Genomic DNA, 23,284 nt, shown 5'->3' with positions numbered 1-23,284 from the left:
TTGAATTGGCACTTTCAAATGCATCATTTCATTTTATACTGAAAGTTGGGAACTAATGTCTTCATTTTTCACAGATGAGAAAGTATAGATACATTACTAGCCTAATCTCGAAAGTTACAAAGTCATGCTCTTTGCAGGAAAACGTTGGACTCTTACTGATTTGGGTTTAAAATCTAGTCCTGCAATCTACTGTTACATTACATAAATTATTTAATCTCTTTTACCATTAAAATGGGAATAATAATACCACCTAACTGAATCATAACACAAAGATAGCATGTATAAAAACACCTGAAATATAGTCAACTGCTAAGTCAGTGAAGATTATGATTGTCATTGTATCGACATGTCTGCATGATCAGGACAAGATCTCAAAGGTGCCACCTAGTGTGTGTGTGTGTGTGTGTGTGTGTGTGTGTGTGTGTGTGTGTGAGAGAGAGAGAGAGAGAGCGAGAGAGAGAGATGGGTGATGGTGGCAGAGGAGGATGTCTCACTCCAGCCCAGCACTCTTCAACACTGCATGGCCCCTGCTCTTCTGCCACCCTTTAAAATTCTATTTAAACTTCACCTGCCCATTTGTCAAAGCAAGATTTTGTCCTCTGAGATGGCATTTAAAAGGATTTTAAAAAATAGTTCTTCTTGAGTGGCAGAAACCTTCTTAGTTCCTGAGAATGGAAATATAGACATTTTGGTTCATGAAGAAGTTTTCTTGGTCAGGAGAACCTGGCTCTATCCCAGGTGAAGTCTGTATTCACATACATAGTTGCTAGTTCAGAACATGAGGAAGTAGCCAGGACAGAGGAAGTGTAGTTGGTCAGGAAAAAGAATAAAAAATAAAAATCCAAACCTAAAATAGCTTATGTAAAAAAAAAAAGAGAGATAGAAATCAGGTCAACAATGGGCATCTGAAAAGTGAGAAGAGAGCTGCTTTGAAAGAGCTGAAGGAAAATCTTTATGTACTAATCTCTTTCTGCACATAGGCCTTATCTTCCTTGGTGTACCCTCACAGTCCAAATGCTGAAGATAAAAAGGAGTCTTAAAAATCATTGATAGCTCTCCCTCTTTTTAAAGATGAGGAGGCAGCAAGCCATTAGAGTTTAAGCACCCTGATCCAGAGAGATCCCAGTAAGTGACAGAGTTGAGCTCACAACTGGCTCTCCTGGCTCCAACCTGTGCTCCTTTGATGTATAACATAGCTTCTGACACACTATGCTGCACACTCAAAATATGACTTTGTCTTTAGCTTGCTTAGCAATATTTGAATTTTGAGCTTGCTTCTCTGCCACAAAAGAAATTCTACCAATACTTGGGGCATTCTCCAAGGTTCATTATATAAAATGTTCTAACATTTAGTCCTCTCTCTTCCCAAAGGCCCATGTCCAGTATTAGTGATTTGCTTTATTCTTCTGAACCACGCAAAAGAGTTAGGTTCTCAGTAAGGAGGCACTTGAGGTCTCCCATGTTCAATAAGCATAACTGGGTCCCCTTCAGATTGACGTTCATTGTCCTCCTTTGTCTATTTGAGAATCCAAAGAAGCAAATTTCAACTTTCTTGTAGAAGCCAAAATGTAGTTATAATTATCATGGGTCCTATATCATTATCACAAGAGCTATTCTAAATTACAAATATTTTATGAAGACTTTAGAAAGATTTTATTTTGGGGAGTACCAATTCAACTTTCTCCTTAATTTGATGCACTTGCGTAAATAAGCACAGAAAAAACAACAATAAAACAAAGAGAGAAGTGGGACAAAACCCTTAGGGCAATTCTTGAAAAAGAGGGATTCTTGGTTTCTATAACAGTTCTAGAACTAGATCACAGGTCTGTTATTTTCACTTATATTCATGAGGTTTGTGTAACTGGGAAAAGCCAAACATTAACCCCAATAATTTGATTCGTTTGCATTCTACATTGCCCTGATTCAAAAGTCTAATTTAATAATGTCTCTAGTTGTCCTGGACTTCTAGAATAAGACTTCACACTTACAGAGCAATTACATTTTCTCATTTTATCTTTATATTTATTATACATTTTATTAGAAAAATACGTTTAAACATTTCATAAACATTTCCAAATTACTCTCCTCAAACTCAACCTAAATAATTTCCATAAATCTGATATCTTACGTTATTATAACATCTCATAATTTAAATGTTTCTTCCATAACTTCTTTTTTTATTTTTTAATTTTTTAATTTTTTAAAATTAATGTATTTTATTTATTTTTGGCTGTGTTGGGTTTTCTTTGCTGTGCATGGGCTTTCTCTAGTTGCAGTGAGTGGGGGCTACTCTTTGTTGCAGAGCATGGGCTCTAGGCGCACGAGCTCAGTAGTTGTGGTGAACGGGCTTTGTTGCTCTGTGGCATGTGGGATTTTCCTGGACCAGGGCTCAAACCCATGTCCCCTGCATTGACAGGCAGATTCTTAACCCCTGTGCCACCAGGGAAGCCCAACTTCTCTTTTTTAATGTAAATGTGTTTGCACATCTGGCCAGATCTTTTCCAGGATTATTTTATATACAAGTATCACAATATATTTCCCATCTTAGTGAATTTTTATACTGAGGATTGTGATTATTTGTTTTTCCTTTTACCTTTTTTAATAAGACCCCATAAACTCTCATTATAAATATGAAACAGTAGATTCTTCCTCCCACATACATATTCATAGCCTAAGTGGCTTAGGAGGCACTTGACATGAGTTTGCTAATGAGTGAATAAATGGATGAATGAATAAATGAATGAAGGAATAAGCTGTTGCAGCATCTCCCATTTTTCAAATTCTTCTCTTGGGTAAATGTTAATTCTCCTTCCATCAAATATTATTGGTTATAATTAAAAATTTGTCATGTAAAATACTCATAATTAATTATTTGTTCTTGTTCATTTAGGACCTTAAATTATTTTTAGAATCTTGATTCTCAAGTTAATTAATTTCAGTTCAGATTGTAATAAGTATAAATATCTTTTGGTATTTTTCTATCACATTTTCCTATTTTTCCTTCTGCATTTCTCAGTCCAGATTATCATTTACTCTGCCTTCCTTTTCACAGGTTGTCCAGATCCATTCATTAAAACCTGTTCTCTTTCCATACCACCGTAATTCCAAGGTAAGCAGACACAAGTTTAAAGCTGTTCTAACAAATAGCTTTTGCTTTTAGAGTTGAACACAAGGGCATTAAACTATGAGGAACCAGGCGTTGATGGTTCATAGCCTGTCTTCCTCTGCTTGGATATGGGAGCAGTCTCCTTGGTATGTGTTATTCACTGGACCAGTAAAAATATGCCCATCAGTGGGACACAGAGACTTCTGTCAAGAATCTAACATCACTAATGTACAAAGAAAATGATAATAGAGCCTATGAAATTAATTTTGCCTTTTTTCTAAACCACCTGCCTCCTTACTCTCTTTTTACTGGTCCCCTCAATCCTCATTCCTTTTCACCAAAGTGTACCACATGAATTCTTACTCATCCATATGTATTTTTAACCTTCCATACTATTCATCAAACAGGTAGAGAAAAAAAGATCTAAATGAGAAAACAGTATAAACAAAGCTATGAAGATGGGAAACAAATCATTGTATTTGGCAAAAGGATGGTATCACTGTGCTTATAGCAGAGTGTGTGTGTGAAAGAGACTGGTGAGAATCTAGTTAGAAGGCAGAATAGGTTAATGAGTTTGCCTTTGAACCTGTAGGTGTTGGAGAGATGCTTAAAAGTTTGTAAGGGGAGCAGTAACACTAGGTTTGAGCTTCAGAATCATTATTCAGGTAGCATTTATCAAGTAGATTAGTCAAGTAAATTAATCTGGTAGATTAATCTGGTAATGACATGTCATGTTGATTGAAGGAAGTAGACTAGACTAGGGTCAGAGATACTGGGAGAGATTGCCAAGGTTGAGAATAGAAAGACAAAGTAGAAGATAGGCACAAATAGCTTATCCTGGTTTTGTCACCTCTCTCCCATAGATCAGTAGTTTTGGGGGGACAGTATTAAAACTCTGAGACCACTAGCAGTGGGGCTCTAGGGCCCAAGAACATTTTTCTATGTCAATAATTAGAGCATCCACTACTCCCCATTTGAATTGAAAGGTTAACTGTAAAATCTTTGTTCCTTTATTTCTTGGTTAACTTTAGCACACATCCTGTTCCTCTCACTGAAACAGTTCTGTAAAGAAATCTTCCATTATCCACACTTTCTCTTTTGGTGCAATTTTGATGGGTTCACATAATACTCCAATAAGACCTTTCAGGTCCACTCTTATCATCCTCCTCTTATGCATTTTAAGATGCTTTAAGTAGAGCTTTGTTTATTTTCTCACCTTGAGATTTGGTATATAAACTTCACTCATTTTGCTTTGACTTTTATGTAATTTGGTTTCTCATTATTATAATTTATCTATCTATGCTGCATTTTAATTCTTCTATACATGGGTCTCTGTTTTGTTCTTTCAGGCCTTTGACTTTCCTTCATTCTGAAAGAGATTTTGTTACTATCATTTTCAAATATATCACACTATTTTTATAAAATCTATTTTTATAAAATAGATTCTGGAACATTTTAGACATTTGTAGGAAAAAGGGATATTCCTTCCTCTTTTTCATGTCAAGATTCCATTTCTTAATCTGATAATCTGATAAACTATGTATTCTTCTTATAAATCTGAAAAAAGTATCCAAGATTTTGAAAAATATATTAGCTCCTCTTTTAATATTACCTTAAAGGAAGACCTCATCTCCTTTGCAACACACAAACTTTATTCTTTCTTGCCCTTATTCCCAACTAAGTCTATGGCTCACTTTCCTCTTTTTTTGTTATGATGTTTCAAGTTCTCAGCATGCAGGATTTCATAAATACCCTTCAATCACTCTCCTTGTAAGTTGATTGTAAACACTTGGCTACAAATATTATTTTTGGTTACCCCCACTATTATCTTTCTTAAGATGCATCTGAAATTCTCAACACCACTCATCTTGGATGTTAGAAAAGATTGGCATCCCTAAGTAGTTTTTCCTTTCACATCTCTCTTGTGGAATTTACACTTTCATAAATCTCATCTTTTGCCTTTCTCAATTTATATCAAGTCTGTAATCACATATCTCTCCCCACTCCTCAGATCCCATAGACCTTACACACAACTAAACTGCATGTTAAACATCTATGTGTGTCTCATTCTCCCCTTGTTGACTTCTGTGAAGAGTCCTTCACAAATAATACATTTCCCTGTCTGGATTCAATTTGTTTATGGTATCTCAACTGAGTAAAATGTTGCTCCTTTCCAAGCCCAGTACAAGCCTCTTGACCCTTTGATTTAGGTATAAATATTAGCTACTATCAACTGAGTCCTGACGCCATTTCATTTAATCTTCCCAACAGTCTTTGCACAGCAGACCTCGATAACCTTGTTTACAAATGGGTATATTCAGTATGCAAAGAATCACTTGGAGGAAAAGAGATGAGTAGGGTCTGAAACCAATACAGAATTGGAATTTGCGCATTAAAGAGGGTAAGGAGTTTGCCCAATCTCACTTTGCTAGTGATGTCAGCGTTGGCATTACACCCAGCTCTTTAAGAACCAGCTTTGAGAGTGTGAGCCTGAAGTGGGCTAGCAGGGAGGTGTACCTGGGTGAATAAGGACTGTCTGGAAGACAAGTCACCTTCAGGCCACCTCAAAACTCTGATTTAATGATGGGATCAAAAACACTGGAATCCACTATTGCTGAAATTTCTGACATTGAGAAACTAATTCGTGGATTGGTTTTATTTCCCCCAAAATGTGGGGTTTAGGCCCAGCTCCAATGTATCTGTATATGTAGGTACATTTAGAAAAAAATCTGGTCACACTTTTACCCTTTAAAATTGCAAAAATGTCACTGCTGACTACCTCTCATTGATAGTAAGTAACACTCATTTGAGAAGACTTTTCCCTCAACATTATCTGCCTTCTGTATCTTCCCTAGAATGACAGTTAAAGTATAACCCCAATAATAGCCTTGTAATTACTACAGAAAAAAAAATCAGCTATGCTAAAATGAAACTAGATTTTTTACTTGCTATTATTATAGCATATATGTGTAGAATATCAAAATAATAATTTGCACTCATCCAACTTCTTTCACTCTATGTCTCAAATCCCTGAGTGCAAGGGGTCTCATTAAGTTTACCAATCCAATTTAACTCTAACATGTTCTTGAACCTTCTCTCCAAATCCACTGAGGTTTTCCTGTTCACAAATGCTGGACACCATCTTCTGAAATTCTGAGCACTCTGCAGATATGTTTGACCTTCTGCAGATAAAAACTCCTTACTTAATTATTTAGCTATGTACTAAAATAGGCAAAACTACCTAAATAAAAAAGAAAAACATTACTATGTATATAAACCAAAATCAATACACGCATTCACAAACACTCACACACACATGATAACTGAGTTTATGTACAATTGCATTAATATAGGGACAGTTAGAAGAATGAGAAGAAAAGTTTTATCTAGATCTATGGTAACAAAGTCCATTGGTTTCTAAAACTCCATTCATTTAGTCAGCAAATGTTACTCAAATATTTATTGAGTGCCTATAATATTCTAGAGATTAGGGTGGATACAGAGATGAATTACTTATAGCAAATAAACTAACGTCCAACTCATCCCACTACAGTGTGGAGTGTGGTAAGCTCCATGAAGACAGGAGCAGTGCATGTATTGTTTAGCTCTGAGTCCCCAGTCTAATATTGTACTGGCACACAGTGACACCAATATATATTTGATGCCTATACAATGAAAGAATAATGCCCTTAAGTGATCTAGAAGTTCAAAGGAAGGAACTTCCTGTCTGGCATGACCCAGGAAGGCTTTCTAGAGGATAAAGTATTTGATCTGAGTCTGAAGGGTTAGGATGATGTTTTTAAAGGAAAGAATAATATACCAGGCAGATAAGTAACTTATGTTCAAGTTGAAAAAAATTAGACACTTTTATATCTTAGAATATTTGTGTTACTTAATTTTAGTTTCTCAATTACCTCATGAGTTTAATATTACTATTTTACTATTGAGAAAATTGAAACTAAAAAGTTTCAATAATTTGCCCAAGCTAAACAAATAGGTTGGATTCAAGCCCAGATTTGTCTAACTCCAAATCCATACTCTTTCTCTTGTGCCTTATAGCCTTAGGACCTAGCTTAGTATATGGAAAACACTATAATATATTAGCTAAAATCAGGATCCCTAGTCTAGTTTCTAGATCTTGGCTCCATTTCTTATTAGATCTGTGATGTTGTACCTGTTACTTTTTTGTACCTCATTTTTCTCAATTGTAAAATAGGAAGCAATTAATAGTAGAATAACACTTCCTACATTATAAGGTTGTTGTGAGATTTAAATGAAATGATACATGTGAAGTGCTTAGAAGAATAGCATGCACAAAGAAAATGCTCATTTAAATTAGCTATTATTTGTCAGTGAAACTGCAAGACAACAGCAATAATTTAGACAATTCAATGCACATCTTCTTGATCTGAATCAACATCCATTGTCTTCCTTTAGTTAAAAAGAAATCCCTGGAAAATATTATGCAGTAGTTTATTCAAACACAAGGAACACGTCCAATAGTAACATGATAACAGAAGTCACAAGAGCTGCATTGCTTTTGGGAAAGACAGCTCTAGCTCTGGTAACTTTCCAGAGACTCATAAATTTGACTGATTAGCACGTTTGTTATCTGTTTCTTTCCTGCTAGTACAAACAACCAGATAAGATGATACATTTCCGTAGTTTACGAACTTACCCATGAGTGTGGGAGATCCATATCTGTACAAGAAGACTTGAGATGTGGGTGGTGAGTGCAGTGGAAACAGTTGTCCCAGGTTCCAACCCGGTCAATTTGGAAATCAACATATGTCCACAGCGGGTTTTCTGGAAAAGGCTTCCAGCTGTTCCACATCTGAACTTCACCTCCACTGTGGGATAATATTTTGGCCAAGCTGCATCCAGTTGAAGTATTGGATCTAACCAGTGATGCAGAAATAGAATCCAATCTAATCTCCATTTCTTCCTTCCTCCTTGTACTAACATTATTAACTCTCTTTTCTTGGGATTTGGCTAATTTCATACAGGAAATCAATGTTTCATCTTCATCTTCTGAATGGTAAAAAAAAATAAGAGGTAAGTCTGTCTAATAATTTTGCACATGTAGAAATTACCACTATTATAATTCCCTTTATATAATAGAAATGAATGAACATCACAGGCTAAACCAGGAAGTCATATAATTTCACAAAATAATTTTACAATAGCATTTCTTTAAAGGATAAGTTTTTGATATATTAAGTGACTGGTTTTGTAAAAACAGATTTACATAAAATTTTTTGAAGGCATATATAATGATTAAAGCCAGTTTGACTGGAATGACTGGAAGCCACATGCAAATAGTGTACTGAAGGATACTGTAGAAAAAATACAAATTAAAAAAATTCTCCACATGTTATAAGCATGATATGGTATGTTTCTATTCTTAAATATTTTTAATTTTTGAGGTCATGTGTATAAGAGAGTATCATAAAGAAGCACATCAAATCTTTGCCTTACTTAAAAGAATGAAATCTCAGTAGAGATTTTTGGAAATTATTTTGGTATCCTAAAATTCTCTATTTTAGTATCAATCTGCAAAGAGATTTATGCATGTGGTATGTCTCATGGTGAAATATTTTGGAAAAGTAAGAACAAGACTGGGAAAACAAAAGAAAATGGTACATCTTTGGTCCTATAAAGTTGATTAGTGAGACCTATATTTGCATGTAGTGTAGGGTCTGATTAAATTTCTGTTAATATATAAAACATTTATAGAAAATAGAAACATATATTACCCTTAGTAAATTGTGCCATATGGTCAAATCTATTTAAGTTCAAATGCTTAGCTGGTATAACAAAAGATTATGATTAATAGCACATTCTTGTACATAAATGAAAATCAAAGTTGCATGTCACGATCTGCCAATTAGCTGCACTCACATCAAAACTGAATCATACTGTTTTATACGGCCAAGGAATGGGAACAGTGGACAATGCTGACCCTTATTTTCTTGTTGAGCTTTACCCATAGCTTTCTCTTACTCTTCCTCTGAGTCTGGTTCTGAAGGAAAGGGGAAATGGAATGTCACAGATGAAATTCAGGAACAGTGTAAGGATACTTGTCTCACAAATAACTTGGCAAAAAAAAAAAAAAAAAAAACTCAACGTTTAATGATTACTTTAAGGCCTTATCAAAATGTCCTTCATTAATATATGCTACCCCAATTCTTCCTCAAAACGTTTTTATCAGCTCATTGAGTTCTTACTTACGGAGATTTATTGATGTAGGTTTCATCTCATTCAGACTCGGCACCCTGGCTTTCTTGGTCCAAACCAGTTTCTGTAGTCTCTTTAAGGTGCCCACGGATTCCATGGGGTCATCACCTGATTTTATGGCCTAGCACAAACACAGCTCGGAGTAAAGACAAATCATTCTCCACAAAAAATTAAATATAAAATGTGTCAAAATCATAAACATAGTAAAATTAAATAATATGACCTGGACCTGTAGCCTGAGACAATTTAAGCAATAACTTAAAAGCACACCACCTTTTGCAGGTTCAAATTTGTAAAGTATATTACAGCTGGCCAGTCATAACGAGATGGAGCCTTTTTTAAGCATTTTTTTTCTTTTTACTTCAAAATGCAGCAAAATGGATTGGATCCAGAGCAATCTATAAATGAGGCACCCCTGCTCAAGGTGAAATGGTGGACAGGAAAAAGTCCTTTGCAGCATAACGTAGATGGAGCAAGAAACTGAAAATTGCTACTTGCGTATGTTAAAATAGACTGATAGTGTTAAAAAAAAAAAGCAGAATACAATTTTCTTTATTTTCCTTTTGGAAACTTCTGCTAAAACAGCATTTTAGGGGCTTCTCTGGTGGCACAGTGGTTGAGAATCTGCCTGCTAATGCAGGGGACACGGGTTCAAGCCCTGGTCTGGGAGGATCCCACATGCCGCGGAGCAACTAGGCCCGTGAGCCACAACTACTGAGCCTGTTCTCCACAACAGGAGAGGCCGCGATAGTGAGAGGCCCGCACACCGCGATGAAGAGTGGCCCCCGCTCGCCACAACTAGAGAAAGCCCTCGCACAGAAACGAAGACCCAACACAGCAATAATAAATTAATAAACTCCTTCCCCCAACATAAAAAAAAGCCTTTAAAACAACAACAACAACAAAACCCAGCATTTTATTTCAAGTATAGAATATTTTCAAACAATATACTTTTCTTTAAATAGCCTCTTGCTTTCTAAAAGATACACACTGAGAAAAGCAAAAACACAGCCACAACATTCTATATTATGTTTTAGTACATAGTCATTAGTATTTAGTCATTGGTTTATTGTGGCAAAAAAAAATATCGATAAAAGAATTAACATTGCTTTAATGACTCAAAGTTTTTTTTGGAAGATACAGAAATATTTCTCACTAGCTTAATGTTGACAAATTTGTATTTATATTGCTTTTACTTATTATTTTTAAGATATTATTCTGTTAAAGATTTCAAAATATTTTGGAAATTAATAGTTTATGTGCTAAATGTTATTCTAATTGGTAAGATAGCTGTATTCTGTTGTATTAACAAGATAAGAAGTTATGCATAGAGGAATACTTCTTTTTCATCCAGAAAACTCAGAATTCAGAAATACTTCTCTTCCTGTTTCTGCCTCATTCTTTCCATTGAACAGCTGATAAATGACATCAAAATAGATACTGCAATTTTTAAAAGGTGAATGATTTGCTTCCTCATTAATGTTTGAATGAGACGTATTTATAACAGTGCTTTCCAATCCTTTGACAAAGACTGTAAGCCCAAAGAAATATTTGGAAGAAAAGGATCTCTGGCATGCAAACGTTTGTAATTATTATATTTAGTTCTTATTCTTGGTCTTTAAGAATGACTTTGAACAACCAACATAAACTTGATGTTCTGTCTGCATAATAATATCCAAATAAGAAATGGGATGTTTTGTCAGAGCAAGCCATACCTGTTTGCATTAAATAAATGGAAAAATACTGAAATCATTTTAATCTTACAGAGAGGACTGTGATGAGATTTTCTTAGATATGCAAAATTTTACTCTTTTTCCAAAAGTCATGCTTAGCTCACCACGATTTCTATTGCTATTTATTTTTGTATTATTTTCACCAGTATTCCTTTTCAGTACTTTCTAAGTTACTCAGCTTTACAGGTCTATTACAACTCAAGAAGAGTGATTTTCTAATCTTTAGCCCCTTCCAGAAATAATGAGCTGGCATTGCACAACCATTGAGCACAGTATTTTTTGTTGTTGTGCTTCTTTTCTTATGGCAACCTCTTCATCTTACAGACAAAGCTTAATTGCTCCATTGAAACACTGGCAGCAAAAGTAACCTTCTCTTTCCCCCTTCTTTGTGAAAAAGACTTTCACTTGATTTGGGGAAAGATGTTAGATCCAGGGTAACTGAATTTCTTATTAACTATTTGCCCCTAGGAGGAAGGGAAACTTTTGAATAGTGTCTAAATTCAAATGTGTGGTTCCATGGCCCAGAGGTGGTAAAACAAACTGGCCCCGCATTATTTGTTCACACTCTATTATAGCCTTCTTAAGACACAGTATTGTTAACTTTTATATCTTTATTCACTTACTCATATTTGAATTATTAGAGATCAGTCTATTGCATTTATTCATTTTTGAATCTGATATGCCTAGGATTGTGCATGGCTTAATAAATGCTTGCTGAATGTAAATATACTCTTGGCTTCATACTTATGTTTTATCTACCAAATGGATTACTCGTAGTAAATTGTTTATATTAGGCTGGCTACTTTTTAATAGCAATGTACTTCTGGAAAACTTTCTCTTGTTATTAGATTGTATATACCTGATGCATGAAAATTAGGTTAATATTATTATAAGAGGTATAGAATCATTAAGATTTTCTATTAAAAATAAATCTAGAATATTTTAAAATAATAGTGTTATTCACTACAATCCTCTAATCTGCTACCTGTATATTTAGACTGAATTTGATTAAAATTTCCGTAATGTGCCTTTGAATTTCTAGATATTTTCTAAGAAGACCGACCTGTAAATTAAACTTACCATTCAACCAATCAACGAACTTTTATTGAGCACCTACTATATGCCAAACACTATCACACTTTCTGGGAATATGGCACTGAACAAGTAAGATGAGATCCCTGCTTTCATAGTCTACATTCTAGAGAGAAGTGACATACCATTAACATATAAACAAGTACATGAACAATAAAATGTGGCATAAGAAGTGCTGTGCTAAGAATTCACAGGGTGATGGTATGGGAATGGGGGGGTTACTAATTTACATTAGGTTATCAGAAGGGTTTCACTGAGGATACTGAAACTGAGGCTTGAATGACAAGAAGGAACCAGGCATATGAAAATTTGGAGATCATTTTGGATTCAGTGGATGGTCAGGAAGAACATCTCAACTGAAACTTTGATGGAAAAGAGCGAGCTAGGCAAATAGCAGAGGGAAGAGAATTCCTGGAAGAGGATACAGCCTGTGCAAAGGTTCTAAACCTGGAATTCTTGGGAGAATTCTTACTGTATAACTAAGGAAGAGAAAGAAGGGAAGAGTGGCATGAGATGAGGCCGGAGACTTAACTAGGAGTCTTCAAGGAAGATTTTTTAAAGCAGACTGAGGAATATATATTTTATTCTAACCAGAGGAGTGACAGAACTTGGTTTACATTTTTATTCATCTTCCCTCTTCATTGAATTTTGATCATCTTCCTTTTTAAAGGACTTTCCCCAATAGCCTTCAAACGTGCTCTGATCTCATCCATCTTTAATTCACAATCTTTTATTTACCACTCTTTCTACTTCTTTTCCCAGGCATGCTTCTCAAAAAAGTTAACTGTATATGCTCCCTTTAACTTAATCTTTTTAATTTCTCATCCTTTCAACCCATCTCATGTACTCATCAATCAGCTTTTGTCTCTACTATTCCATTTAAATTGTTTTTGTGGTCCAATGAACTCCACAAACTCCATTACTACTTGATATTCAGCAATATTGACCATGATGACCTTTAGGAAATACTTTCTTTTCTTGGTTTCTGTGACTCCATGTTCCTGTTTTTTCCTTTCACCTTTGGCTGTTTTTTCTCTAACTCCTATATGCTGACACCTCCTTTTCTCTCAAAATTAAATGCTTAAATTCATTTAGAACTATCTCTGGGCCTTTATATAATATTGCCATCATTTTTTTCTCATCTACACACACACACACAGATACACACACACACACACAGCTTTTAATACCACTTATATGCTGATGATTTCCAATTTATTTCTCTAAGGCTTTCTTCAGAGCTTCAGACTCACCTCTCCCACTGTCTATTTAAAATGATTTATAAGCCTGATCAAGAGTGACCTCTAGCCAACCCCCCCAGACATGTTTCTCATCTGGTCTTCTTCAACTCACTGAATGCCATCTTCATCCACCCTCCTACATATCCCATAAATCAGATTATCACCTTTGCCATTTACCTCTCTTTTGTTTACTTATATTTATCCCATTACCGAGTTTGGTTTATTCTCCAATATGTGTCTTGACGTGTTTCTTTTTTACCATTTCCATTGTTATCACCCTAGTTTAATTTTCTTTCATTGAAACTATTGCCAAGTCCCCAATTGGTTTTCTTTTAGTTTTTGTACTCCCTTAGTTGATTTGTAATGTAAGGTTAGTGTTCTCTTTGAAAGATGTAAATCTGGTGATATTACTATCTCTTAAATTACTGCAGAAATCCCAAGTATTCTTTTAATAAAATCCAAAACTTAACTGGGTCTATAAGGCCCACTTCTCTAGGGTCCCCAAGGGCTCACAAGGTGCAGGCCTCTAGTTTCCTAATCTCTAACTCTCCTTTCTTAGGGTTTTTGTATATGCTGCTCCGTCTGCCTGGAATGCTTATTCTCATTCTCTTGACCTGGTTAATTCCTTCCTACTCACCCCTGGAGCCTCAGTCTAATGTCATTTTTTTCAGGCAGATCGTTCCTGACTCCCAAGTCCAAATTAGTTCTGCATTCTTTAACGGTCTTGTCTTTCACTGCAATTTCAGATTTACATTTTTGTGTCATCATTGGTTAAATGTCTTTCTTCTCCAATAGGCTCTAAACTGAAGGAAGGTAGGAACCATACCCTTCTATATAGGTATCATGCAGTATCCTTAGTATCTGTAACATTGTTGACAGTTAGTACTCTATATGAATTAGTTAAAATAATAATATGAGGGCTTCCTTGGTGGTGCAGTGTTTGAGAGTCCGCCTGCCGATGCAGGGGACACGGGTTCATATCCTGGTCCGGGAAGATCCCACATACCACGGAGCGGCTGGGCCCGTGAGCCATAGCCGCTGAGCCTGCACAACCAGAGCCTGTGCTCCGCAACGGGAGAGGCCACAACAGTGAGAGGCCCGCGTACCAGAAAAAAAAAAAAAAATGTAATGATGCAAAAAACAGGATTAAGAATTGAGAAATGAGAGGAAATTTAAAAATTATTGTATTTTGCTTACTTATTGTTTTCCTTCATCAAAATGGTAATTATATGTGAATATAAATTAAATATTTTCATACAAATATTTAATATGTATATACTATATGTTTTATGTATAAATGTGCATATCTTTTAGTTCGCTTGGCTCACATTCCTTAAATAATGTAAAAATTTTGTTGCAAGTGTTGGATTAAATACACCTCATTTTCTGACACTTTGCTTGACTATTAGGATGATAGAACAACTTTTAGAAAATAGCACCAATGAATTATTGAACTGCATTAGTCCTACAATCAAATTTTATGAGGCAGAATGGAAATTACTGGACTTCTAGTCTACCACCCTATTTAAAAAGAGAAAACCCAGAGAAGATAAGTGGCTTATCCAGGGAAAGATAATTCATTAATAACAGAGCTAGGATGAGAATCAAGTATTCTGACTTTTTTTTTTTTTTTGCGGTACACAGGCCTCTCACTGTTGTGGCCTCTCCCGTTACGGAGCACAGGCTCTGGACGCGCAGGCTCAGCAGCCATGGCTCACGGGCCCAGCCGCTGTGCGGCATGTGGGATCTTCCCGGACCGGGGCACGAACCCGTGTCCCCTGCATCGGCAGGCGGACTCTCAACCACTGCGCCACCAGGGAAGCCCAAGTGTTCTGACTTTTAATCCAATATTCTTTCTCACAAGATTTTTAGGAACCAACTAATTATCTAGTTACTAGTTATCTGGTATTGATGGTCAAATTAAGACCAACCAAACTCAGGGTTTTGATTTATAAGTTAAATGTGGTTCTCCAATATAGAGGATAAGTATCAGGTATATAGATTTATAGGCCTATCTTAATATATATATATATATATAATATATAATATATACTCTTATATATGTCTTTATATATAATACATGTGAATATTTAATATCACATAAATTTATACATGTGTTCTCTTTCATATATGTATTTCACTACCAGGGAATTTAAATCTCTTCTACTTTTATCCCCTTCTTTTTACACAGGAGAAACTGAGGCTTATGGAGACTAAGTAAATGTAAATCATCTAACTGTATGAACTGTGATTTCTTTACGCTACTAATGAAAAGGAAGTTGGAAAGTAACATGATAGACCTTGAATGAAGTAAAATATTTTCCCTTTGTTCTTTTTTTGTTCTTAATTTCTGATTTAGAAAAATTTTCCTCTCTAGTGATCTCTTTAGCAAGTATTCAAATAGAAAAAAACAGATCACCTGACATCTATATCACATAATTTCTTCAACAGAGGAAATAGAGGTTTTTAAAAAGTTATTATCTTGGTTTATTTTAAAAGGAAGCTGTAATGAACACCCTGAAGTGAAACTTCAAGTAGTTTCATGTATTTTGCATTGACAATTTCTCTGAACCTTGTAGTCTTTTGATTCTTCACTTATTTACTCAAATTTTGCTAATTCTTAGGGCTTTAGAAATGATTTTTTTAATGCACACAATACACTGTTAAGTGGAAAATCACAATGCAAATTTGTATAAACACCCCTCTAAGTACCTTCTTTCTTCTTTATCTACTCAGCATTTTCCAAGTTTTCTACAATGAAGACACATTACTTCTATAATTGGGAGAAATTCTATAATTTAAAAGATGTATTAAGAATATAGGTTTGTTTTAATCAAATCTATTTCCGCCAAAACTGTATCTCCATTCTCTTTTACGTGAAAATGATTACTCTCTACTTATGACCTAAAACATACTCTAAAAAGATAATTTGTAAGGTCACAATGATCAATTAACATTTAGTAACTCAATGGACAGTAATAAAACCAAGAGGATTATGAACTAGAATCAATCAATGCAAACAAGTTTCATCTCAGAGGCTTATTTTACTGCTTTCTTTGGAACTACAACTAGCTAAAAAGACAATTTGAAAATAATTCATTTACACAAAAGAAATTTTGATTGAAGAAATAACTGGTGGAAAAATTGCCATGTTGATGTTATATGTACTTACATAAGTATAATTACAAAATGTATTATTTTTGTGATAGAAATTGAAATGAAATGAAGACTGTATCAGCACTTAAAATAGGATTGGGCACAATAAAAAAAAAGTCATTGAATGAATAGGCAGGTGCATACACTAATTAATGAAATAGAATATATTCTCCTAGAAGCCTAATAAGATATTTACTTATTCATTCAATGCATATTTACTGAGCACCTAACCTCTGGGAGATGCAAAAGAGAATAAGACATTTTGTCTGCCTTGTGATGCTCATTGCTTAATATGAGTGATTTTAAAAAACAGTCACCTAAGTTTCTGTGTCCATCCCCTCCACTGAAAGGTGAGCTCTTTAGGGTTCCATAGCTGTTTTGCACATCTCAACCCTGGTCTCTAACATGCTCAATAAATATATGGGAACTGAACAGTTGGTGAAAAATACATCTGGAGGAAAAGGTGAATGTGTGTCATACGAGAAATACAAATAAAATGTGATGGTTATTCACAGGAAAGACTGCACCAAGTAAGGTGGGGAAAGGAAATGCATTTGTCTAGAGGATTAGCAGGCATTCGAACAGCTAAGCAATGTAATTTAGCATGTCTAATAAAGCCCTTTATGTAACAGGCTTATCCCACTATATAAATACAAATTACCCACTCAAGTTCTAACACAGATTTCTGGCTCCTTCTCCTCCCTCTCAAGCAGATTTTGGGGTGCATAATTCTGGCCTTGGAATAATGTGTCACCTAGGCTCTATTTTCCAAGACACAAGGAAGATACAAGTTCACAGCCATCTCTCCCCATTTCTGTATGAGTAGCCAAGACTGCTCTTTGCTCATTGTCCCATAGGTTGCGGTCTATCTTTTAACGTGGAGACGCTGCCAAGCCAGCTGGAAGCTGCCAGGATTACACAAGTCAGAGATGCAAATGAGGTTGTGTTGGTTTAAGGGGAAAGGCTGCAGAAGCAATATCTTTCCTACTTCCACGTAATATCCTCTGCTTTGAAATTTTGAAGAAGTTTCTGGAACAGTTCATAAGCACATTTCTTTTTGGGGGTGGGGTACAGTCTCTAGCTGACCCAAAAATGTGAATGATAGAAATTTAAGAGCCAGTATACAAATTAATTAATTTTTATTAAGCACCTGTTGGCTTCCTAGCAATATAAGGGGCTATGGGTATAGTAAATTACATAGAAAAAATACAACCCTTATATCTAGGAGTTATAATTTAACATATACAATAAATAAATGAAAAGTGTCAGAAAAACCTGGTTTAATAGAACCAGCCTTGGACTGCAGATAAGTGCTCTGTTGTGATGCTCTGCTTTGTGACTAGCCATGTGCACTTGAGCAAGCCACTTTCACTTCCCTATGTGTCTCCAAAATGAGGAGTTGGATCATAGGAATGCGTTGCTGCTCAAATAAGTTTAGGGACATTACATTATATATGTATCCTTTTTGCTACCTTATATAAACTCTTGGACCTCAGAAGAGTATCAAAGAAAAAGTGGGAATCAGCTACTATTAATCACAGGTTATTAGCATTTGAAAAAGCCTTTGTATTCATCTAGTCCAACACCTTAACGGTGAGAAAAGAGGCACAGAAATATGAATTTCATAGCCTAAGAACACAGTCAGTGGTAGCTCCAGGTCCTTCGATCCAGTTCTTTTGATTCTGTTCTAATTAAGTTATCTCTTAGTCTTCCCAAACGCATAGCCTTATTTTCATCGGGGAAGTCCTTCTAGTATTCATTGAGATTCAGTTGTTTTTTTCCCCCACAGCTCTTTGATATTTTAACTAGTCATTAAAAACTCAGAAGGCATGGAAACTAGCAAAGGTAGGGTACAGTAATTTTTCAGGGTATAGAAGTAATATTTAAATAGTACCTTTCCATCACCTCTTTCTACCTAGCATAGCTATCATTCCTTTGACAAAAAAGTACTGTTGAGAAGAAAACTATAGAAACTTAGATGTTAACATGTTAATTATCTTTGGGAAGAGCAGGCCGTAAATGGAGATATCTTGAAATTATTATATTTGTACCTACATAAAGAAAATGATGTTATAGATGGTTATTTGCCACAGACTCTGCAAATTTATATTACATCTTGGGAAATAATAATCAAATAAAGTTGTATAATTTAGCTTATAGTGTTCCCAAAAGCCAATCTGGAAAAAGAACTGCAAAGAGGATTTACAGTCTATTCAAGCCCATAATACTAGAAGACTTGCTGCTGTACATGAGTGCCCTGGAAATTTTTCCATACCTGCTAAAACATGTCCTTTCCCTGAACCTCTGTTTAGCAATAGCTCAACAAGGAAAGGAAGGTGGTTGACGTGATGTGAGGATTTCAATGTCATAAGAGAGAGTTGTCACACAAAGGTGATACACTTTATAACACTAAAAAATTTTCCATGACTCAGGAGAAATTGCTAAATTTTAAGGAAAATTACATTAAAAACTCATCCTTCTTTGAAGGAAATTCTTCTCTTGGGGCGGGAACTTTCTCAATAAGGACAAGTCTTTTTATGTTCTCTAAAAACACTTCCATGTGGCAGCTGAAAACAAATGTAACAAAGAACTATAGAAAACAATGCTCATTGCATTAAAATTATTGGGAAAGAGATGGAGAAACCACTTAAATAGGATACAGTAAGCTTAATATGTCTTTGAGAGTGAGAAGAACTTCAACATTCAAATGTCACCCTTTTTAATATTAAAAAAAGAAAACAAGATTGATGTTGACATTCTTTAAAACAAACAAAAACAAAACTGTACGAAGATACCAGAATAACGGGGAAAGGATTCATTTCCTCAACCAAAATTATCACATTATCAAAGTACAGTGATTAATGTTTCATCGGTAACTTGATCTTTACATACATGTATACAAAGATGAATACGTATGTGCATGTATGTACATATAGTATATATACATTATATGTATAGTGAATTCACTCCCCATCCCTCACTTACTCAAGTCCCAACACATGGTCCAAAGCCCAGAAGAAGTTTGGTAGAAAGAAAGTTAGGGTCAGAAAAGTGGTTTATGAAGCCGTCTATTCCTTCTTCCCTTAATGTCCTCCATCATTGGGTAGATAATGAGTATCCCTCTTGAAACTCTGATGGAGTTTAAACTCAAACTAAATATACTTTTGGAGTTGGGTCATATCTGGTGTCATAGTGTTAGGGGACTGAAACCACCTGCCCTGGCCAGGCACCGTAGTAACCACTTGCATGTGTTATCTTACAACAGGAGGTCCTGGTAAGGAATGTGGAACTAACAAGCTACCATCAATGGGACGAATTTGGGAAAGGTCAAAAGGAGAGAGGAGACTCTAGTCCATATGTCCTACCAACTTCCCAGAATCCGTATCACTGGAATCCATCTTGGCTGAGTGATGCTCACGCCACCAGGAAGGACCTTGGGTCAGAGTGATTGGCCAGAGACAACCTGGAAACTAACCCAATTACCATAAAACCCGAGACTGCAAGCCACGTGGTAGAGAGTTCTCCTGGGTTCCTTACCCTGCTGTTCTCTGCCCGGGCGCCCCTTCCCAATAAAGTCTCTTGTTTTGTCAGCACGTGTGTCTCCTCGGGCAATTCATTTCTGAGTGTTAGACAAGAACCACCCTTGGGCTCTGGAAGAGGTCCCCCTTCCTGCAACAATAGCACAGGGTATTTTTATTATGTCTGGTTCCTGTCAATGTAACGTCCTTACTGTCAAATTCTACTCTTTTGAAAAATCCAAGTACCTGGCATTAAACACAGTTTCTACCCAGGGCACCACAAGCCTGAAGAAAACCGGCACTAAATGGAGTTTATAATAGAAAACAGACACGAATTTCAACTTTTATTCTGAGGGGAAGTCTTACAATGGGATTAAGAAGAGTTTAGGGAAAGGACATAAATGTTCATTGAATATCTTCTAGGGGTAGTATACATATGCTGTTTTGTTTAATATTTATAACAATCATAAGAAGTTTTTCTTAACATTATTTTACACATAATGAAATTGAGGCACAGAGAGTTTAAACAAGTCCAAAGTCAAGAGTTATGACTCATATAAAGGTAAAGCAAGTTTGGTTACTTTATAGTAACCAAAGCTAGGCAGAAGTCCCACAAGTTCTAGACCAAAACCAAGAGGCAAAATGTAGAAACTGACAGAGTAGCTGAAGTGATGGAAACTAGTACTGAGTGATTGGATTTCATTTTGCCATTGAGTGTAGCATGTGGATTTTTAAAGAATTAGGCCCACATTTTCAGGCTTGTGTTCCCTTTTAAAGATAGCAACTAGTTTGGCACAGTTTAAGTTACCAGAATATGTTTGCTAGTCATTTTTTAAATTATATAATTCTTTTAAAAATCAGAATAATACTGGAACTTCCCTGGTGGCGCAGTGGTTAGGAATCTGCCTGCCAATGCAGGTGACACGGGTTCGAGCCCTGATCTGGAAAGATCCCACATGCGTAGAGCGGCTGAGCCCATGCACCACAACTACTAAGCCTGTGCTCTAGAGCCCGTGAGCCACAACTCCTGAAGCCCTCATGCCTAGAGGCAGTGCTCCACAATAAGAGAATGAGACGCCATAATGAGATGCCCAGGCACCGCAATGAAGAGTAGCCCCCATTCAGTGCAACTAGAGAAAGCTGCATGTAGCAACGAAGACCCAATGCAGCCAAAAATAAATAAATTAATTAATTTTTAAAAAATGAGGATAATACTGAGAAATACCCAAATAATTCCTATCAACCTTTTAAGATGATCAAGAGGTGAAAATGCCCACAGATATTTAGAATTAGAACTTGGCTAGATAATACAGCTCATTCATAAAATTCATTTGTTACTACGAGCCATTTTCTTTTCTATGAATAAACTAAAAGTTAAAATGAAGGTTGCTTAAGCTCTTTTCCTTGCTTTAAAAGGGAATATAGATAGATAGATAGATAGAGTATAACTTTGGATACTGAAATAAGATCTAGTCTGATTTTAACTTCATTTCACCAGAGACAAAAATGTACATTACATCACATTCAATGTTTTTTTAATACCAGTTAAAGCCACTCTTTAAAGTCTTATAGTTAAAAAAAAAAAGAGGTTACATTCTATTCTAGCTACCAAATAGAGTTCTACTTCTCTCTGTTTGTGAAATGAGTTATAATCTTGGTCTTGGGATGCAGGAATCCTCCACCTGTAGCCTCAAAATATTATTAGGTAGCTCTGGTGGTTTTAAAATATACCCACAAATTGTTTTATACTACTCTCTTCAAAAGATGGGTCATAAGGCCCCTCCCCTTAGTATGAGCTGGATTTAATAACTTGCCTTTAACAAATAAAATAAGCTGGAAGTGATGGTATATGACTTCTGAGACTAGATCTTAGAAGGCATTTTGGTTTCCTTCTTACTCTGTGTCTTGGACAACTCACTCTGGGAGAAGCCAAATTCCATGCTGCGAGGACACTCAAGCAGCCCCATGCGAAGTCCAACATGGTGAGGGACTGATGCCTCCAAACAGCTCCTCCCACAAGGAGCTGAGGCCTCCTGGCTGCGGCCACGAGAGGGAGTTTGGAAGCAGTTCTTTCAGTTTAGGCAGCCTTCAGATGCCATTTTAATTACAACTTCATGAGAGACCCTGAACTAGAATCACCCAGCTTTACCACTGCCAAACTCCTAACTCACAGAAACTGTGGCATAATAAACGTTTGCTGTTTTAAGCCCTTAAATTTAGGGGTAATTTGTTATGTAGCAACAGATAATATAGTAGCTAAAGTTATATAATGGAGAAGAAAGTACTTGAAAATAAGAACAATGCACAACATCATTAGTTCATCCTTAAGTGATCACATCACACGTAAAGACTATTTTTTTAGTTGACACTTGCAGGAGCTATTTAAATAATCTGTCATTTTGGCCTCTTTTTTTTTCCTGCCTTATGGTTTGTTCACAACTTTGCTTAGAACCACAGAAAAGTTGTCTGATGAAACCTAATGAGGGACCATTAGCACCTCTTGTTAACAACCTGCTGCTTGTTAACAAGAGGATCACAGCATAACCTTAAAGCTCTTCCCCAGTCACTTGGTGTCATGACCTCAGTTAAGCTCACCAAAAAGCAATTCTGCTTTGATCTAATATATACACTTTTCCCAACAATGCTGTGCTGTATTGGATACAGTTTTAAGTATATATATATAGCCAATGAACTGTATGTAGTCCATAGATTTTTTGTTATTGATCTAATTTTCATCTTACAGACTAAATGACTAACTCCCAATTCTAGATGTTGATTACACTGCTTGAGAATTGAAGGAGGCTAGTCTAGATTGTACAGTCAGAGCTGATTCTAGACATCATCCAACTCTGTGAGCACAGTTTGGGTCTAATATCTTAAACCAATTAGGATTCCATATTAGCAGAAGTAAGCATTTTAAAAATAAAGTATATCAGTTAGGAATACATTCAGCTTTGAGGAACAGAAAACCTAACAGTAGTGGCTTAAACAAGTATGGGGCCTATATTTCCACACAATAAGAAGTCCAGACATAGGTGGTCCAATGCTGATGCAGTTACTCAAGAATGTCAATGATGAATAAAGCTCCACGCACTTGCCTGCTTCACTATCCTTAACATGTGCCTGTCGCCCTGAGGGTGGCAAGATAGCTGCTAACATACCAGATATCAAGTTCCAGCTCCAGGGAGGGAGAAGGACAAA

At 35.9% G+C, this 23,284-nt stretch overlaps 1 protein-coding gene across 1 annotated transcript in view; it reads right to left on the bottom strand.

Moving 5' to 3' along the window:
• Positions 1–23,284, bottom strand: part of SAMSN1 (SAM domain, SH3 domain and nuclear localization signals 1) — a 383,350-nt gene that overhangs the window by 77,129 nt on the left and 282,937 nt on the right. The window contains exons 9-10 of the mRNA XM_081235859.1: positions 9,338–9,464; positions 7,785–8,137 (exon numbers count right to left, since the gene is read on the bottom strand). Of these exons, the coding sequence (XP_081091985.1) occupies positions 7,785–8,137; positions 9,338–9,464 (480 nt within the window). The remainder of the gene's footprint in view (positions 1–7,784; positions 8,138–9,337; positions 9,465–23,284) is intronic.

The sequence above is a fragment of the Mesoplodon bidens genome (assembly GCF_964165515.1).
Source record: "Mesoplodon bidens genome assembly, chromosome: 5".
NCBI classification, from domain to species: Eukaryota; Metazoa; Chordata; class Mammalia; order Artiodactyla; family Ziphiidae; genus Mesoplodon; species Mesoplodon bidens.
Note: the sequence above shows the minus strand (reverse complement) of the source record. Positions and strands in the feature narration are given on the sequence as shown.